This window comes from Myotis yumanensis, unplaced genomic scaffold (assembly GCF_028538775.1).
Source record: "Myotis yumanensis isolate MYYU_CA2020_CCGP unplaced genomic scaffold, mMyoYum1.0.hap1 SCAF_3, whole genome shotgun sequence".
Lineage (NCBI taxonomy): Eukaryota > Metazoa > Chordata > Mammalia > Chiroptera > Vespertilionidae > Myotis > Myotis yumanensis.
Genome location: NW_027223754.1, coordinates 32,764,539 through 32,785,354, shown reverse-complemented (window position 1 = coordinate 32,785,354; position 20,816 = coordinate 32,764,539). Strand labels below are relative to the sequence as shown.

The 20,816-nt window shown below is 38.7% G+C and overlaps 1 protein-coding gene across 3 annotated transcripts in view; it reads left to right on the top strand.

Moving 5' to 3' along the window:
* Positions 1-20,816, top strand: part of TNFSF13B (TNF superfamily member 13b) — a 75,318-nt gene that overhangs the window by 27,488 nt on the left and 27,014 nt on the right. For all 3 annotated transcript variants that reach the window (XM_070408610.1, XM_070408608.1, XM_070408609.1), the window contains exons 2-3: positions 16,879-17,685; positions 17,796-17,883. In XM_070408610.1, coding sequence (XP_070264711.1) covers positions 17,335-17,685; positions 17,796-17,883 — 439 coding nt within the window. In that variant the 5' untranslated portion in view covers positions 16,879-17,334. The remainder of the gene's footprint in view (positions 1-16,878; positions 17,686-17,795; positions 17,884-20,816) is intronic.

The following is a 20,816-nucleotide window of genomic DNA, read 5'->3' as shown; positions in this document are numbered from 1 at the left end:
CGGCTATGATGTAATATTTCTTAATGAGAATTCATACCACCTCATGCTTTCATATTCATTTCTTAAGTTTGAAAGATTTGGTTTGAGGTGGGAATAGATTTGTTGGTGGAATTAAAGAGTGAAGGCCATATTCAATTTTATATGTTATTTTGCAAGTTGAGTTTAAGTGTAGAAGCGTAGTTTTTATTTAGTTTCTTGTTTTCTTGAGGTTAGGAGTAAATAGATAAACATTTAAAAGGATATCACAGAAGACACTTTTTAAATTAGGTCATGGTTGAGATATACTGAAATCTTTCACTAACCTCTCCCTCTCTGTTTCTCCTATTATGTTTGATAACAATTATGGATTAAAAAAAAAACCTGAAAAAAATTAGATACTTTTGGATTATCCACTTAAATTTATGTATTTTCATATCACTCAGGTAAAGTTGGAAATGACAGAGCACAGACATCTATTTTTTAAATAATAGGATAGAAAAAGTATTCCTGTTTATTTATATTACCATATATGTACGTCATCTTAGCTAATTAAAAATAATATATTCACTTGTGTTGCAAAAGAAATGCATTCATCCAAATAGTAGTCAACATGTTTTTACCAAATGGCACAAATATACTTCCATTTATATTTTGTATCTTAAAAATGTAGTCTAAAAGTAAGACGGTAAGAGACACTTTTTTTAACAAAAAGTACCATATATTCATATGAAACAAAGGAGTGTGTATTAAGTTAGTTTATAATATTTTCTGTCAGTACAGCATATATTTAAAATTCAAGTTGCTTTCAACCTGTTCAAGATAAAATAATTTAATCCAATTTCATAATGTAAATCATTTTTGTTGCCATATTTTATTTGAAGAAGTAATAAAATTTTTAGCTCAAATTTGAATGTTATGTGCTAACCATGGCAAGCCAACATTTACATTTGTTTTTTACAATAAATTTCTTTTAAAATATACTTTCTATTTTTCTGTACTGACATGCAATAAATTTATACATTAAAAGTTTGATTAATGTCTTAAAATAGTTTGTATTTGGTTTTTAAAAATATTTTCTATTAACCTAAGTTATATGGTAGGGCATTCAAGTTTTCTTAATGGTTAAATAAAATTCAGAATGTATACTGAAATTAATGAATTTTTATTATAATGATGATGTGGATAGAAAATAGAAGTTTATGTTCTCTTTTCTCATATTATCCTCTCGCATCCATTTAAGCTAATATTATTTTCTACATATGAGTTGCTGGTGAATGAATAGGCCCCCAAACATTTGCTTAATCTAGGAGGGAATAAATGTTCTTCGTTATGTGGCCTTCGGATTTCATCAAGTGTCTTTTCATGAAATTCTTAGGTCTTCTCCCCACCCTCACCCCCATTAGTATTGAGTTAAAGGGTTGGGAAGATTTGCAGAAGGCCTGATATTCTTTCAACGTTTAGGGGTTTGTACCTTGCTTTCTTTGGGTGTGGGTGTGTGTATCAGTTCCTTCTTTTTTTTTTTTTCTTAATCCCTTTACCTTTTTCACCCAGGCCAGCAACCCCCTCCCCACCCCCGCGCCCCCACTCCTCTAGCTGTCAGCCTGTTCTCTATATAGAGTCTGTAGCTTGCTTTCTTAACAAGAAACTGATGTGTGAATAGTGGCATGTTAGGAAGTGTATGACAAACCTTAAGTAGCCTTAAGTAGCAAATAGAGGTGAAGAATTCATTTCCTGGAGACCCTCTTTCCATGGGTAAATCTGGTGGGAAGTAGGATCTCTCATGTACTTCCCTGAAAGATCACCAACCTAAATCCCAAGATGAAGCAGTTTGTAGAACTATTTCTTATTTTCTGAAGATAATTTCACATTCCTATTTCACTCCAATTGTTGCTTTACAATCTTACATCTTAAAGTTCACAAACAATTGGATCTGGTTAGAGAACATAACTCCTATCTTATTAAGGGAAGGGTGGAAAAATACCTTTTTTTTTTTTTTTAATACCTGCAAGTGTAAGTCTCAAGTGTAGAATGTAATGTCAGTGAGCCCTCGCAACAAACCTTTTGAGTAATTTTCAGTCCCATTTTATAATAAAACTAGAGGCCCAATGCATGAAGATTTGTACAAGAGTAGGCCTTTCCCCCGGCTGCCGGCACTGGCTTCCCTCTGGCACCCCGGACCCGGGCTGCTTCCCTCCGGCTGCCTGCAGGCACCCCGGACCTGGGCTGCTTCCCTCCAGCCCCAGCTTCATCAGGAAGGATGCCCAGAAGGATGTTGGTCTAATTAGCATATTACCTTTTTATTACGATAGAAGGCTCCAAGTGGTTCAGTAACATGCTCAAGATTACCCAGAATGGAGCCATAATTTGAATCTGTCTCCAGTTCTATATACACTGAGTGGCCAGGTTATTATGATCATCTGACATTTGTAGGCAAGGGAGGGGCAGTTGGGGGCAACCAGGGCAGCAGGGGAGGCAGTTGGGGGCAATTGGGCCGGCAGGGGAGCAGTTAGGCATCGATCAGGCTGGCAGGGGAGTCTTAGGGGGTGATCAGGCAGGCAGGCAGGTGAGCAGTTGGGAGCCAGCAGTCCCGGATTGTGACAGGGATGTCAACATGTAGGAAAATGTAGGAATTTAGGATCAGGCCTAAACCGGCAGTCGGACATCCCCCGAGGGGTACCAGATTGGAGAGGGTGCAGGCTGGGACATCCCCCTCCCCCAGTGCACAAATTTTTTAGGCAAATTAGAGGTGGTCATAATAATCTGGCCACTCTGTACATTGCCTCATTGTCTCAAACAGTTTGACAGTTCTTATTCATATGGTAATAGATTTAAGATGTTGAAATTGAATTAAAAGTAGACCAGTTCTTGAGGAACACTCCCAACGAATGGACTATGAATAAAAATATTAGGAATATTACACAATCAACTAATTCTTTTCAGAGTAAATATATGTTCCTGTAGGAAAATCTATAAGTTAATAGGACTTCTCTCGTACTCTTTCCTTAGCCTTTTATAAATAACCAAGTCTCAAAAAATCTGGGAGTCATCTTCCTCATAATATGAAACATACTTTTGAAACTGATTTTGCTATTTCTTTTTCCAGTATGATTTATTTTCCCAACCTTTCTACTACTATTATGCCAGTCCCTGAAATTATTTTATAATAGCTAACATTTTTATTGAGTGCTTATAATGTGCCAAGTATTGTTCTGACTTCTTTTTGTCATTCTTGATAACTGAATAGGCTGAACTGGTTTCTAACTTCACTGATCCCACTCCTTGATCTTTGTCCTGTTCTAATTTGCCAGAAAAACTTCACGCCTTTTCCTACTGAAGGGCATTTAGTAACTGCATTTCTCATTAGATCAAAGTCAGACTTCTTGGTCGATAGGGTCCTTCACAAATTAAACTTGTTATAAAAGGTATCTACTTTTTCTCTTTTATGAATCAAACTCATTCCTCTTCTACTAGTATGTGTTTACTCATGCCTGGTGCTTTAACCTCTAAATCAAATAGCCTCTCACCCACTAGGCTCCTGAGCCATGACCCAAATTCATTGTAGCTCCAGCAAGTTTCTCCCCTTTCTGAATACCTATTGCCTTCACTACATTTTTGATCTTTGACTATATTCTATTCCCTTCCTTATTACACAGTCTTATTTCCCTTTTGTGTGTCTTACTACTTCAGTAAACCAAGATCTGGCAGACTGTCAAGGTTCTCTTCTTCCACAGCACCTGGCATGGTGCTAAGCACCTCATAGTGCTAAATATATTTTCTGTATAGAACAGGCTCACCAATTAAAGTCTTCGTTCAAACATTTCCTTCTTTCAGAAGGAAAATGGTGCACAAAGGCAATTACTGTAATATTTTGTATTTCTTGAAGTTTGAGACCTAGAATGACAACAAACTTGGAAGGGAAATAAAACACACACACAAAACCGATGATTAAAGTGGAAAGATCAGAAGTTACCCATGTGATTAAATTACTGTTCAGTATTAAAGGGGGGGGGGGGGCGCAATAATTATTCAGGACATATGCCACTTGGGAGATCTAAACCTTAGCATATCTCTATAGAGGAGCCTTGAACTCATACCTCTGAACCACGACCAGGGGTGAACCTGAGGAGGGGTGGTGATGGATTAAAGAAAACAGACGAGAATACAGGTGGGGCCAGGTAGGATCACTGTGCCTGGATGAGGAAACAGTGTTCCAGCCTGTAAGCCCAAGCTCTATTTTATAGTCAGATCACACAAAACAAAACAAGGGCAAGATGTTTACAATGTTCTTGTGAATTTCAAATCTGCTTCTTTCCTGTTGTTGCCATTCTCTGAACTCTATCAAGCCTTGTTTTGGCAGCACTTGCTATACCCCCTGCAGCACACATCCCTTAGCTACCTAGGACTGCAGGGTCAAGCTTACAACCATAGCTTTGGCTATAATTTGGCTAATATAAGCTGGGACTTGTATGTGGCTTTGCTACAAGTCAGTCCGAGGCTTGAACCTGTCCGAATGCTATAGCCGCTCTCCACATACCTCAAAATGTATGTCCTGGGAATAAAGGTCATGAAAATGCCAATAAGTCACATTAACTTGAGTGCCTGTGACATCTCATTGGTTTAAAAATAACAAGGATAATGATTATATATATATATATATATATATATATATATATATATATATATATAAATAATGATTATATATAGATAGATAGATATAGATATATATTGATATATATTTTTTAAAGGGACTCACAGGTACACAGGGAAAAAATATAATGAAGAATAGAAGTTGAGCCCTGGTCTGTGTTGCTCAGTGGTAGAGTATCAGCCCACACAGGAAAGGGTCATGGGTTCGATTCCCAGTAAAGGACACTTACCTGGTTTCAGGTTCCATTCCCAGCCTTGGTAGTAGTGCATGTGGGAGACAACCAATTGATGTGTCCCTCTCACACCAATGTTTCTCTCCCCCTCCCTCTCCCTTCCACTCTAAAAAGCAATGGAAAAAATATACTCAGGTGAGGATTAAAAAAAAAAAAAGTTGGGACATAATCACTATCATCCATAGTATATGTCCCACAGCAAGGGGTTCTTCGGCCTTCCATTAATGTGCCCTCCTGACACTCTGGTTCTTCTTGTCTTACCCTACACCAGTTCAACTAATTATTGCTAAACTTAATGATCTCATCTGATCTCTGTGCTCTTTGCTTGACTCTTTTAAGAGTATTTTCACCTTTGTGTCTTTGCTCAGCTTAAGTTTAGTTTGTAAGTTACAGATATTACCTATATATTTACAGTCAATTGATTGTTGACAAGAGTGCCAAGACAATTCATTATTGAAAGGATGGTCTTTTCAACAAATGGCATGTGTCAACTGAATATCCACATGCACATGAATGAATTTGGATTCCTATATCACACCATATAAATATTAGTACAAAATGGAGCAAAGACCTAGATGAAAACAGCTGCAAAACATAGCTTTATGACCTTGGAATAGGTAATGATTTCTTAGTTGTGATACCAAAAACACAAGCAACAAAAGAAAAAATAAATTGTGCTTGCCAAAGTGTATTTTTAATTGTGCCTCAAAGAACATAATCAAGAAAATAAAAAGGCAACCTACAGTATGGTAGAAAATACTTGCAAATCACTTATCTGAAAAGGATCTTATTTCTAGAATATAAAAAGAACACAATTCAACAATATAAAGACAACCCAATTTAAAAATGGGCAAAGCCTAGCCAGTTTGGTTCAGTGGATAGAACATAGGCCTGAGGACTGAAGGGTCATGGGTTCGATTCAGTTAAGGGCATGTACCTTGGTTGCAGGCTCCTCTCTGGCCTGGGCCCTGATCTGGGCGCATGCAGAAGGCAACCAATCGATGTGTTTCTCTCACATCAATATTTCTCTCTGACTTTCCCTCTCTCTCCCAATCTCTCTAAATATCAATGGAAAAATATCCTCAGGTGAGGGTTAAAAAAAAATGGGCAAAGAATTTGAAGAGACATTCTTCAGAGAAGATATACAAGTGACCAATAAGCATATAGAAAAGATCTCAATGTCATTAGTAATAAGGGAAATGCAAATCAAAACTACATTGAGATATTCACACCACTAGGGTGCATATAATAAAAACACATGACCCAGCCGGTGTAGCTCAGTGGTTGAGCGTTGACCTATAAATCAGGAGGTCACAATTCGATTCATGGTCAGAGCACATGCCCCAGTTTGCTGGCTTGATCCCCAGTGTGGGGCATGCAGGAGGCAGCCAATCAATGATTCTTTCTCATCGATATTTCTATCTATTTCTCCCTCTTCCTATCTGAAATCAATAAAAATATTTTTAAAAAATATGGGCAACAATAAGCATCAGTGAGGATGTGGAGAAATGTTGAACACATTGCTGGTGGGAATGTGAAATGGAGTAGCTACTTTAGAAAAAGTCTATCAGTTCTTAAAAATGTTTAAAATGGAGTTAGTATAAGGCATCACTTCTGAAACACTTTTATTAACCATTTTAACCTATAATCATGTTATCAATATACACTTTAATTTATTGCTTCTCTGTTATGTACGATTTATTCATGAATTTAGCTCATCATCAACAATCCTCATTAGCATTGTATTACCACACCTTTATTTACTTAATGTCAACTCCTCTAGGTTGACAATAAAAATGGTGACAAAGTTAATTCTTACATTTTCTTTTGCTGGACACTTAGAGGTGGCAGAAACGAACATATTTATGATAAAGATAAAGGAGTAAGAAAAAGAGATGATGGTATTCACATTTAGAATTTCTGTTACTTTGCAATTTGTAGATTTGGGAATTATTACCACCCATTGGCCAAGAGCAGACCAAGACAGTTTATTATAGTACTAGAGGCCCAGTGCATGAAATTGGTGCATGGCGGGGGGGGGGGAGGGTGTCCCCTTAGCCCAGCCTACACCCTCTTTAATCCAGGATCCCTCTCACAATCCTGGACCGCTGGCTCCTAATTGCTCACTTGCCTGCCTGCCTGGTCGCCCCCAACTGCCTCCCCCCCCCCGCCCCCCGGCCAGCCTGGTTGCCTCTTACTGCCCCCCGCCTGCCGGCCTGGTCACCCCCAACTGCCCCGCCTGCTGGCCTGGTCGCCCCTCATGGCCCCCCCGCTGGCCTGGTTGCCCCATGCAGCCTGCTGTTCAGTTGTTTGGTCATCCCTCACTAACCCCCCCCCCCCCCCCCCCCGCCAGCCTGGTCGCTCCACACAGCCTGCTTGTTCAGTTGTTTGATCATCCCTCACTAACCCCCCTGCCGGCCTGGTTGTAGGCAACCATCTTGAGAGGGTTAATTTGCATATTACCTCTTTATTATATAGGATTGCCTCTGCTGTTACTGTATCAGCATAGAGGGAGAGGCTATTTACAATGCCCTCATTATTCTGTTTCATTGATTTCTCTATCTTCATTTCAATACCACCCTCTTACTTAGTGAAGCTTTGCAGAAAGTTTTGCAACCATTTAATGTAAATCTGCAACATTTATTTATTTATTTTTGCAACATTTTTTTTTCAAGATTTTTTTGACTATCCTAATTCGTTGTATTTCCCTGCAAGTACTGAAACCAGAATGCTACTTTCTTGTAAAAGCCTAGAAATTAATGGACTATCAATCTGGGTTGAATTAATATCTTAAAAATATCTTGAGGCTTTCTTTAAGTTCTCTCAACATTCTTTTTAACTTTCAGTTTATTTTCAATTATTATACCTCTTACATAAAATTTAAGGACTTTTATGTTATATTTATGTTTTTCCCTTCTTGCCTGTATGCTATTTTTGTTATTTATTTTGCTTCTATATACTATGTTATTCTCACACCAAAAACTCAAACACAGGTGCATTGATATAAGAACAAATCATGGCCGAATAAAAAAGTTGCTTTTTACACCAACTTAGTGTTATCATTTTACTTTTTAGAAAAAGGGTTGTTAAGTACATTGATAAAACACTGATGTGCCACCTCCAACAGTTACTTTCCACAGAACTTGTAAATAGAAAAAACAGGGATTAATCTTTTATTCCTTTTTGGGGAGTTACAAAATTTTTATACATACACAGATGTTGAAATAATAATAAAATGGATAACCATTCATTTTTGGTTATTTAGATTCAGAATTTGCTTGTGTTTTTCTCCATATTGCTTCACCTTTCTGTCAATTGCTTAGATCTATCATATATGTATGAATAATTTTTGTTGAATAATTTCCAGTAGCTTGCAGGTATAGAATCACTTTACCTCTCAAGAAAAATGGCATGCTAAGGTTATGTAGGGATATCTCAGTTGCAGGAGGTTTCCCAAGAGGCATGAAGCTTAGACCTGCCTCTTTGGCCTGCCTCCCTTGAGGCCAGCCCCCCTCAAGTCTCAGCTCTTTCTACCAGTCTTGAGGTGCCTCCTTTGCCAGTCCTTGGTTAAAAATCTCCTCTTCAGATAATATTCATTTGGTAATTCAGGGTGACTGTTCCCCAATTTTTATTTCCAGTTCAGTTCAGAATAGATCTATCTACCTATTCTGCTGCCATCTTATACCTCTGCTATTTGATTTGACATGTTATCTTAGCTTAATTGTTAACTGATAAACAATAATGAAAATTTCACATGAATTTTGGGCACTACATCATGATTGTTTTTGCTGAGTGTGGAAACACCACCATGGGTCTGGATTGTTTTATTTTTGAAACTCATTATTCACTTTAAAATATGCAAACAGCTGTAGCTGTGAGATAACAGATTATGCTTTTGCTTAAAATTCTGGGTATCTCTCTCTCTCTCTCTCTCTCTTTTAACACTAGTAGTAGAACAAACAGGCTTATGTTTAACAGAGGAATAGACAAAAGTCAGCAAGTTCATTTTAAATTAAATAAATTCAGGAGTAATTAACAATAAGTATAATTGATGAATTCTTACTAATCTGTGTGACATGTTTTATGACTTCCCACAATTATCTAATACAGCTTTTATAAATTTTTGTATAAAATTATATTTCTGTTGAGCAACAAGACTTGGTAATAAAACAATTTGCAAACAAGAAAGTAGGTTTATATTTGAGTAGCACAGAAAACAATAAAGTAGTCACTGGTTCTAAATAGAGGACTAAACATATAAAATTTAATCTTTTAAAAAATATATTTAATTGACTTCTGAGAGAAAGAAAGAGGGAGAGAGAGATAAAAACAGCAATGATGAGAGAGAATAATTGATTGGCTGCCTCCTATACACGCCCCACATTGGGGATCGAGCCCACAACCCAACCATGTGCCCTGATGGGAATCAAACCATGATCTCCTGGTTCATAGGTCGATGCTCAACCACTGAGCCATGCTAGTTGGACTGGAATTTAATCTTAAGTGAGATTTTATGTTCTTTTTTACTGTTTTCTCCAGCATGGATAGATTCTTAGCAGTAAGATTGGTGATTTGAAGTATGTGTATGTTTTCAGTGTTACTAGGTATTGCCAGATTGTTTTTAAAAACAACTTTATTATTTTACATTTTTGAAAATGTGTCCTGGGCTCACATCCTAACTAACAATTAATCATCAATGCTTATCTTCATCAGTTTTCTTTTTTTTTCATTTTCTGTATTATTTTGGCTTATTTTATTCTTTTTCTAATTTCTTCACATGAGCATTTGATTCTTTTGAATATCATTGTATTTTGACTATAGCTTTGTTTTCAATACTATAATTTTATGAATGAGTATTACTTTTGCTGTTTTAGTATAAATTGTTTTCATTCTGATCACTTTGTAGTTATTTCTCACTTCAGTTTTGCATACCTCCTTGATTTAAACTTTACCTGTGTATCTTTACATTTTCAAGTAATCTACTCTTTGATCAACTTTTGTAAATATTTCTATTTTTATTAAATTATAATCAGTGAGTGGGATATTTCAATTATCTGTTGCTATGTAATAAACCACCCTAATTTTGTGTCTTATAACTGTGATGATTTTATTATTTTTGTTATTCTGTGGATTTTCTGAGTGGTGCTTTTGCAAGTTCCACCTCAGTTCACTCATGTGGTTCATGCCTCTGGCAGCCAGGCTGGGCTGGGAGGTTCAAGAAGGCCTCGCTCACATGTCTGGCAGAAGATGCCGGCTCTTGGCTGGGACACTCTGGTGCTTCTCCATGTGTCTTCTCATCCCCAAGTAGGCTAGGCAGACTTTCTTATCTGGTAGTCTCAGGGACGCAGTCCAAGAGAGTGAAAGCTAAACTGGGTCACATCTGCCATATCTTACTGGTCAAAGCAACTCACAAAGTCAACTCAGATTCAGTGGGCCAGGAAATAGAGGAATCCTTTGATAGGCAAAGCTAAAGTCACATTGCAAAGTCACAAACCCCCAGCAGAGGGCTTGTACCTGCAGGGAAACTTGCAGTTTACTGATGAGGCATTCAAGGAGACTTTCCTTCCCTCTGCTCCCCTTATATTGTCCCAGTCTGAAGGACAGAAGGAGGAACTCTACCCATCTAGTTCCTTTGTGGGCTCTCAGAGGTCAAGGAAACTTGGCAAATTCATATGGGGCTCATGAGAACTACCCCTGGAGTTCATATATTTCTGCTTACCCATTCATTCCAAGATCCTCTGAGACTCCAGTCTCATATACAATACTGTAAATTCTTACTTTTGGGGGAAAAGCCTCACATCATTTTTCTCTGTGTAGGGCCAATTAGAACCAAGGTCTCACTAACATCTAGCCTAGCTAGTCTCTAGGCTCTCGGCTCCCTGCAGTTTAGCTCAGGAAAGATAGACAACTTAAAAAGTTGGTAGGAAGGAGAAGAAAGATTCACCTACGTTGCATTTTTCTCAAAATACCCTGGTCCTCCCTTGGTTTGTCTTTTGTTTGAGGTGATTTACTCCTTACAAGGAGACTCCTAATTCTGATTTCATATTTCCTTTTTGAAAGAAGGGTCTGAATTTATCTGGGTCCACATAGAAAAGGCAGGTCCATTAAATACATCTCCACATAATAGCACTTTTAGAGATGTTTTCTTAAGTTTCCTAACACTACTAAATAACTGAAGTTATCAAAAAATAACTCTATAGAACTGAGAATAAGACTTTTCTTAAATGAATTAGTTTTTCTAGCAATGCATGCTGACCTTTTCTTTTTACATTGTAGTTTTTAAAAGGACGTTTGGAAAAATTCTAAAAGAACATTCAAAACTGTTGTGTGCAAAGTTCTTTAGTTGTAGGAATATAAATATTCTCAATCTAGCAGAATTAGGATGTCTTTGGGTGCATTAACCAACTTGGCTTAAAGAATAAGGAAAAAGTATTACTTAGTATAAGAAGTCTCCAGCCCTGACTGGGTGGCTTGGTTGCTTGGAGTGTTGTCCATACACCACAAGGTTGCTGGTTTGATTCCTGGCTAGGTTGTGGGTTTCACCTCCAGTCATGATGCCTATGGGAGGCAACCAATTGATGTTTCTCTCTCACATTGATGTTTCTCTCTCTCTAAAATCAATAAAACAGATCCTCAGGTGAGGATTAAAAAAAAACCCAAAGAAGTTGGCCCCAAATAAGAGAACATGATTAAGTCAACAGCACAATGGTGCTATTAAAGACCCGGATTTCTCCTCTGATCTTGCTCTCTTACCCTCAGACTGGCAGCCAGGACTTCACAGCAGTAGGTGGGTAGCCAGCACTGTTCTAGGTTGTTATATGCAGATATGTGACAGAACAAGAAGAGTGTCTTTTTCTTGTGTTTCTCTTAAAAAATGATGCACTCTTTTTTATGAGCCTTCTTTTAACATTGATATATCTAATGGACCTGCATGTCGAGTAACACTCCCTCCACGTTCTGCGTGGAGTAGGGTTCGGTATCTGAAAGAGGAGCTGCACAACAAATGAGAGAACAAGACACGAGATAATTTTGCAACAGTGGGGGACCAGGCGGGCAAGTCCCGAAGGACTTCCACCCATGCTCAGGCTGCTCCAATCTTTAATTGATCTGGAGTAGCCCTTAGGGTAAGGAAGTTTCAATGACACACAGATCAGCAGACAATTTCCAGGAGTAGACAAAAGTATCTGATTAACTCATCAATAGATTTCTGAGAGTATCTGATTAACAATAATCAACAAGTATCTACGTAAGTATCTAAGGAATTAAGGGAACTAAGGTGGGGATGCTTCAACTACTATTACCTAAATTAACTGAGTGGTTCCTAGATTAACTGGGTGGTGCACAGCCCTGACCTTTGCTAGGATTTTCAAGCCCTGACCTTTACTAGGACTTTCAATGGCTACTAGCTTTTGGGGGGGTCTCTGTCTAAACTCAGCTAGTGAAGACAATGAATATGTGAACCCAGAATAAATCCAGTCACCCTTTTCAAAAAGGAAAAATAACAATACCTGATTGTTAAAAACCTCTCATTTGTTTACTCTTAGCTATAAGTAGCCACTGGATGGAGTCACTAGGACTGCATTGCAATGAATAGGATTGAAGGATGCAATTGGTCAGCATCACACAAAGATGGATATTGAAACAAAATCAGTTTCTAGATCTTGAGCAGGAAATAATCTGTTAAGATGGTGACAAAAAATTGGGTGTACAGACATGTCTGACTTCAGAGTCTGCACTCCTAACTCCTACTTACATTCAATAAACAAAATTTCAAATAAATCATTAAAAACACATGATATAATATACAGATGATGTATTATAGAATTGCATATCTGAAACTTGCATAATTTTATTAACCAATGTCACCCCAATAAATTCAAGTAAAAAAAGGAAATGCCAAAAAATATGTTTCAAAACTAAACTCTGCTTTATTAATTTCTAAAGGTAAAGAGAATTTCACAAGTAATATTTCCTGCATGGGTAGGATTACTTTATCATTTCTTCCAACATCTTTGAGGTGGTCGAATCTAACCAGGTATTATACTAGCACTAGAGGCCAGGTGCATGAAATTCGTGCACAGATCCCCTCAGTCCAACCTACACCCTCTCCAATCTGGGACCCCTCCGGAGATGTCCCACTGCCAGTTTAGGCCCAATCCCTGGGATGAATAGGATTGAAGTATGGGATCGGGCCTAAACCGGCAGTCAGGCATCCCTCTCACAATCCTGGACTGCTGGCTCCTAAGCACTCACCTGCCTGCCTGCCTAGTTGCCTCTAACTGTTCCCCCTGCCAGCCTGGTCACCCTATCTTCCCCTCTGCTGGCCTGGTTGCCCCCAACTGCGGCCCCCGCCCCGGCCTAGTCGCCCTTCACTGCCCCTCCCCACCGCTGGCCTGGTTGCTCTTACTGCCCCCCCCCTGCTGGCCTGGTGACCCCCAAATGCCCCCCCTGCCAGCCTGGTCACTCCCAAACTGCCCCCCCTGCCAGTCTGGTCACCCCCAACTGCCCCCCCTGCTGGCCTGGTCGCCCCCAAATGCCCCCTGCTGTCCTGGTCACCACCAACTATCCCCCCTGCTGGTCTGGTCAACCCTCACAGCCCCCCCCCCCCCCCCCGACTGGCCTGGTCGCCCCACGCAGCCTGCTTGTTCAGTCGTTTGGTCGTCCCTCACTACCCCCCCCCCACCCTTCCGGCCTGGTTGTAGGCAGCCATCTTGTGAAGGTGTGATGGTCAAATTGCATATTACCTATTTATTATATAGGATGAGTGTCCTTGTGTATCAATGTGTATTCTATAGGCTGTTCATTCATGTATATAAAATAGGTAGATGATCGCATTGACTGGCATATATTCACCTTAATGTCAATGCAAATATTCTTATATAATTATTATAAAGGTAAAGAATGACACAACTAAATTTCACTCTAATTGAAAATAGCATTGATTACACAGAAATTTAAAATAAACAAATAAAGACTAACATTCAAGAGCATTAAATTTGAAAGCAGCTGTACAACAAATTGAGAACATATTCATGAATGAAAATGAAGTTCTTACTAAAGTGCGTTTTTTTTAACAATGACAAAAATTAAGCTCCAGCTAATGCATTCACACTTCTCTTTTTAATATGTCTATTAAGAAAGAAATCAGCCTTGCCACTGACATTATTTTTTGTACAGGAAATGACCAGAGTTGTATAATTTTAAAAGCATATGCTTATTTTGCAGTTAAGTTTACAAATGGTTAGCGTTTAGCCTTCTAAATCAAGTTTCATTGTAACTATAATAACCATTGATTGCATATCTATTTCTACCAGACAACAACATTTTTTTTTCTGAAATGAAACTATTTTTTATATTCTGAATACTTTAGAAGCCATTTTTACCCAGATCTGTTTTTAGGTACTTCTGCTTATCTAGAAAAACTGACTCTGTGCTTGAGTGATACAACTCTTATGAAAGGCAATCTTTTCCTCAAAGAAAGGGGTTTACAAGGGATTTCCCCAAACCACTAGTTCTTCATAGTATTATTAAGCCAGAAGTTAAACTTCTTAAATATTGGTGAAGTTGTCAGTATAAGAAGCAAGCATTCAAAGAGTGGATGTTTATTTTTTGCTGCAGTTTAGTCCCTTGGATAACTTAAATTTTTTTCAAATGTACCCTTGCACATTCCTCACTGCCCACTCCTGGGTGAATGGGACAAGGAACATGATATCTCAATTTGTTAATTAAATTTGGTATAGCTATGTTACAGGAGAATGCTGTACATTCCCGTTGAGAAAAAGAAGTGGGTAAAAAATAGCAAAATACTGACAGAGAACTCTGTGGCTCAGGTATGGCAGCTTTTCCTCCCATGAATAAACTTGTGGTTTGGTGTATTATTCAGTAAATAAACATGCTATTTGTTTAACAGAATTTCAGTTGAATTACCATCAAACCATTTCCTCCACAGGAAACAGATCTTTAATTTATGGAATAATAACTTCCTCTTGTTCTTCTAATAAGAAATTGAAAAGCAGATGAATGCCTCTTAGTTTTCTACCTGTCTTCAGAGAAATTGTGTGGTCATCATGGAGGTCATGCAAATGGCACAGTCTGCTTGCCCCATGTCTGGTCAGGGGAGGCCTCCGTGCTGCCTTTTGGGGAGGAAACACTAGCTCTCTCTGTGGTCAGAGTTGCCCACTGCTTGACCCAAGGTGGGCTACATGTAAAATGGCCTGCATGTGGGTGGTCAGTGGCTCCCTCTTGAGAGGGCCGGCAATGATGTTCTCTGCCCAACACAGCGACAAAGGCAGAGGGAATTCTCTAAAGCAATGAATTATTCCTTGTCTCTTCAGAATGTTTACAACAGAATATGGAGACCAATGGCCAGTCATCAATGGAAGAAGGTTGACTCCCAGAAAGACACAGTGGCTATGAGCAGGTGTCCTGAGTGAAAGAAGAGAGAGAGCAACTGATTTCTAGCACTGCCTTAAATCCTTTTATTTCTACGTTTTGGGGTAATATTAACACACACTTATGTAATCTGAATGAGTTTCAGTTACTTTCAGTCAGAAGGGTTGAATATAATTCCCAAACTAATGCTTTTTAAAAATTGAAACACTGTCTGATTGACATGGAGACAAGAGCTGTGACAAAAGGCTTGTATTGTGTGATGTCTGACCAAAAGAGTTTGCAGTCTCTCATAGAAGATTTCCACTTGAGAGATTAGAGAACAGCACATTTGGAGGACCAAGGTAATGATTAGAATAATTTATTATTTTTGTAAAGTCATTGAAAAAGATCTTGGGACTTGTGGACACGAAGGGAACAATAATAATCCCAGTAGGTAAAAATGAGTAAGTCGGCTGAAATCACACTTATCGAGACAACGAGGAAACATGGGAGGGTAGCTCGGTGACACTTGGTAAAGGTGAAGATGTGCCTACTTATCAGCAGCTGTTTGCTTGGGAAACTCTTGCAGATGTTACAAGTGCTCTATTGTGGGACTTTGTAATGTAACATATTTCATGGAATGGGTGAAGGAAAGAAACATCTCATGTCACGACAATGGCAATGAGTAAAAATGAATGAAAAATGGAAGCATGTGAAATGTAGTTTGTTCTACATTTTGGTAAACCTCACTACCAATTCCAGGGACAGCTATCATCCCATTTAACAGAGAGGTTACACATTTTGCACCCTGGCTCTGGAGCCCTTACTTAATTTCACTGACATTATTTTTGTAACTGTCTTTTTGAAGATGACAGAGACATGTGTGGTGAGATAGAGCTAATGCTTCGCAGTCTTAGCACCCAGTTGTGCCTCACCAGGCCTTGGCAAGTGCTTGGTAACTCAGTTATTGAAGTGTGAGCTCCTTACAGGATATGTAGGTGCTGGAGACAAAGTAACCAGAAACCAGAGAATGTCCAGGTAGACACCTCAGGATGGGTGTCCTTGCCACAACACCAAGCCTAACAATAGAGATTTGAAGCTAAAGTGACCCTGGTTTGAATAGATCACTTGGTAAACCTGTTAGACTGGGGCAGAGGCAGCCTAATGTGGACTAGTACATAAGGTGCAATAGGGAAAGAGCAATGAATGGTGGGACTAAGGCACTGGGAGCTGGAAGTAAGGTCAATTCTCCTTCAAGACAGGGGTACTAGAAGCTCCAGATGTGGGAACAGCAGAGGTGGGCACCTCCTCAGGGCAAGCTGTCCTGTGGGTAACTGACTTCCTAGCAGTGAGTCCCAGAGGTAAAAGATGACGCAGGCTTCCCTTTAAAATGTATTCCCCCTCCTGTAAAGAACCCTCCTCAAATCTAATCAACAGGCGTACACATTTCAGTCACATCCTTCTTATTACTTTGCTAAGATAATAATAGAAAGATTGCTCCCCAGCGGACTCCTATGCTCCCCTTGAGGATACTTCATTTTATTTTCTACTCGAGAGCTGTTAATAAATCACTCTCCAGCTGAGTACAGTTCAATGCTAGGGCACTTCGCTTATCTGACCTTCACATTAATTATTTTTCTTACACCAGCAGGAACTTGCGTCTTCTTTCCCCCCTTCCCTGCAAAGCCACATGGCCCCAGCAGACCCAGTTCTCTCATCATGCCAAAGGGGGAGCTCCTTAAACACTCATGCCGCTTAGTTCTCTCAAACCCTAAGTTCCATCAAATCAATAGACTTAAAGGACTCGTTTGTGTCTGAATGTTTGGAGATGTCATTACAATTCTTACAAAAACTGAAAGTGAAATGAGGAAGACCGATTGAGCAATCGGCTGGAAGTGCGAATGCCAGGAAGACCTATTGCACGTAGGGGCAGAGATGCAGCCCTGTGGGGAGAAAAAAATTCAGGAGAATTCTCCTGAGGGCAAGCGCCAAGCTGGCCGCTGTAGTCAATGTAGGACATCAACAAACACAGATAACAGGAAATGACCCATTCCCCGTGGTCACTTATTCTGAAGACCCAAACCTTCAAAGTCCAAGGAGTGAAATGAATGACTCCACAGAAGGGAAGCCGGCACGCCTCTCTCCTGGTCTGAAGAGAAGAGAAGAAATGAAACTGAAGGAGTATGTCTCCATCCTCCCCCAGAAGGAAAGCCCCTCTGCCCGGTTCTCCAGAGATGGCTCGCTGCTGGCCTTGACCTTGCTGCTGGCCCTGGTGTCCTGCTGCCTCACGGTGGTGTCCTTCTGCAGAGTGGCTGCCCTGCAAGCGGAGCTGAAGAGCCTCCGGGAGGAACTGCTGGAGCACCAAGCTGAGCAGCTGCCAGGCTCTCCCCGGGCGGGAGCAGCAGCCCCCAGGGCAGCTGTGCAGGAAGCTCCAGCTGCCACCTCGGCACTGAAAGTAAGTTCGAAGCAGCTGAGCTGGGTGAGGCCTAGGCACAGTTCTCCCCACGGTGCTGCCTCTCCTTCCTCAGACATCTTTGCCATAACCTAGGTGTTTTCTGCTCTTAGGGGATCTTTGCACCACCAGCTGCACAAGAAGGTAACTTCAGTCGGAGCATCAGGAAGAAGCGTGCCATTCAGGGTCCAGAAGAATCAGGTATGTCTGTGGCACAGAAGCCTTTAGGGATCAGAGATCCCAGCCTCTACAGGCGTGGAGGGTAGCACTGGTTTGGGGGAGCGAGAGGTGGACATAGCCTAGAAACTGCGAACTTTACCGTCTACACCAGATGTGGCTTTCCAGCAAGCCCGAGCTCCGGCAGGTTTAATAGGCTGCACAGCAGGTTCTGTCCTCCAATGAGCAGCCTGTGTGCATAGAAGTATTTGAGGAGGAAAAGGGGGCACATATTTCTCATCAAATAGTTCACTCCTGTGTCAGAAGCATTGCCCATCGCTCCAGAGAAAAAAAAGCACTTCATGTTAGCGTAGAATTGGTGTTTGTCCACCTGGGTCATGGAGTTTCAGCTTCAGACAAGCATTTCCTGAGGGCACACTGTGAAATCAAACGAAGCAGGTGTGTGTGCTTTATTTTGTTTCGTGCTTAACAGAGTTTATTTTATACACACATACACACTGATTTTAAAGCTTCTCTGCAATGTATACATATCCGTGGTTTCTATCTTTCTTCATGTTCCACTTGTTCTATGGAAGTTTAAAGACTCCTGAAACGTAAGATTTGGTGGGGCCTCCTGAAATGCTCAGTTTTATTTCCTTCATAAAATGAAGGACATTTGCATCGCGTTTACTAATAACACAGTTTACTAAACCCTTGGCATTATTTGACTTTGTATTGAGGAACAGTTTTTGAGCACCTAGAATGTGCCAGGCAGGGATGTCCTAGGATAAGTATTGTCACACCTACTGTTTCCTTTCATCTTCACAGTGGCTGTGAGATAAACAACACGTGTAATTATTTATACATATTTGTACTTCTGAAGAGAAATGTGTGAAAGACATAGACACTAGGTGTTCTTCTCTCAGACACACACACACACACACACACACCACAATCGATGCTTTGACTGTACATTTGTTTTTCACTAAATGTCTTATTCATAAAAGATATTTTTATTTCATAAAACCATATTTTTATCTGGTTGTCATATATTTGTGCCAATTATCAGAAACAATTGGGTTTAAATGTTTTTAAACTAGGAAATGTATTTATACTATACTTTAACACATCAATCATTTTCATATTTTGCATTTTATCATTTGTATTTTCTACATAATTGAAAAAATACAGCATTTATAACATGGTATTTTTTATCACTTATCACTATATATTAAGCATTTTCCCAATTGCTGATTAATTCTCATACATCTATGGTAACTTATTCATTATGCAGTGATTTAACATAATAATTTCCTCCCCACCCCTTTTTTTTTTTACTATAATGGAATACACCAAAATTTTTGTGCTAATCTTTTTGTGTATGTGGAATTATATGATCAACATAAATTCTGTAGATGGGATGTCTGAGGATATTCATTTTTATCACCCTTGCTACCTTTTGCCATATTGTTTTCAAAATGAGTTATAAATGCAATTAAAATATAGTGTACAAGTTCTCCACAATTTTACAGCATCTTATTTTTAAAAACTTATTTTGGCTTGTTTAGTACCTGTAAAACAGTATCTCAAATTTAATTTGTTGTTTGCTTACAAATAAGAATTAAATTCTTTCCACATATTTTGATAATTTCTAATTTTATCTTCTGCTAATTGTCTCTCATTTGTCTCTTCTATGTTTTATAACTTTGAATAAACTCTATATTAGACATATTGTGTATCAAAATTTTGATGTAAATATTTTCACAATATTGTGCTGCTTTTAAAAACTTGTACAGAGATTTTGCATTTGTATATTTTAATGCGATAAACGTTTCCTTTTGATTTTCTCTCATGCATCAAAGCTAAAAACATTAACAACCTCTTAGTCTACTCTATTCTCTGCTGTTTTGACTTTTTTTATAACAGTGTTTTAATTTGATATTCAACTCATTAATCTTTCTGGAATTTACTTTGGTAGAATATGTCATACTAGCTTTGATTTTCCCTTCCTTCTATGTTTTCTTTCCAAACTGCTGCTAAATATCTCAACCAAATTTATTAGATGATATTTTTAACTTGTTTGTGATGGAAAGCTTACTTTATTATTTTAAATTCCTCATATGTAGTTGAATGCATTTGGAGACTCATTTTCATTGATTTGCTAATCTGTTTATCTGTATTAAATAAAACATTTTAAGTAAATGTAATGAGCTTCACTATCTAGTAGGATCAGGATGCCTCAGTCATCTTTAACCTTATGTGCTAGTATTCCCTTGGTTCTACATATTAGTTAAAAATAAACTTTAACTTTACGATTGCAAAGAGGACATAGGCTCAGCAGACTTAAGAAGAAAAGAATAGAATAAGAAATCAATAACCTCTTGTTTCACTCCCCAAAATATTCTCTATTAATATTTTAAAACTCCTTCCATGTACATGTTCTTACATAGTATATGTGTTTTTATGGCACAAAAAAATTATATACTGATGAAAAAATGTCCTCAAATAATTTGCAATTTTTTACAAAGCTTAGAGAATAACAGAAAATTCTAACCAAGTGAATAAAAATTACCCAGTTTTCACAGTCCAGATGTGATCATTGTTGTCATCATGTTTTGCCTCCAATTTTTTATAGACCTTTAATATAGTATACGAGAGGGGGCAAAAGTAGGTTTACACTTGTTTTATGGAAAATAATACAATAAATAATTAACTATGTTTCATGTACTCACAACTGTAAACCTACTTCACCCACCTCTGTATATAGTATATATGTGTAGTATGTAGTGTATTTGTATATAGATATATCATGCATCTATATATAGTACATAGTATATATCTCTATATATCTTTATATCTCTCTCTGTATACTCATAACATTAATAATCTCAGATGGAAGATTTGAAGATAAGAGGCTTAGTGACAGGTTGTATATGCTATTCCTTGTCAATGAAATCAGCTGGACTGTTGTTATAGGC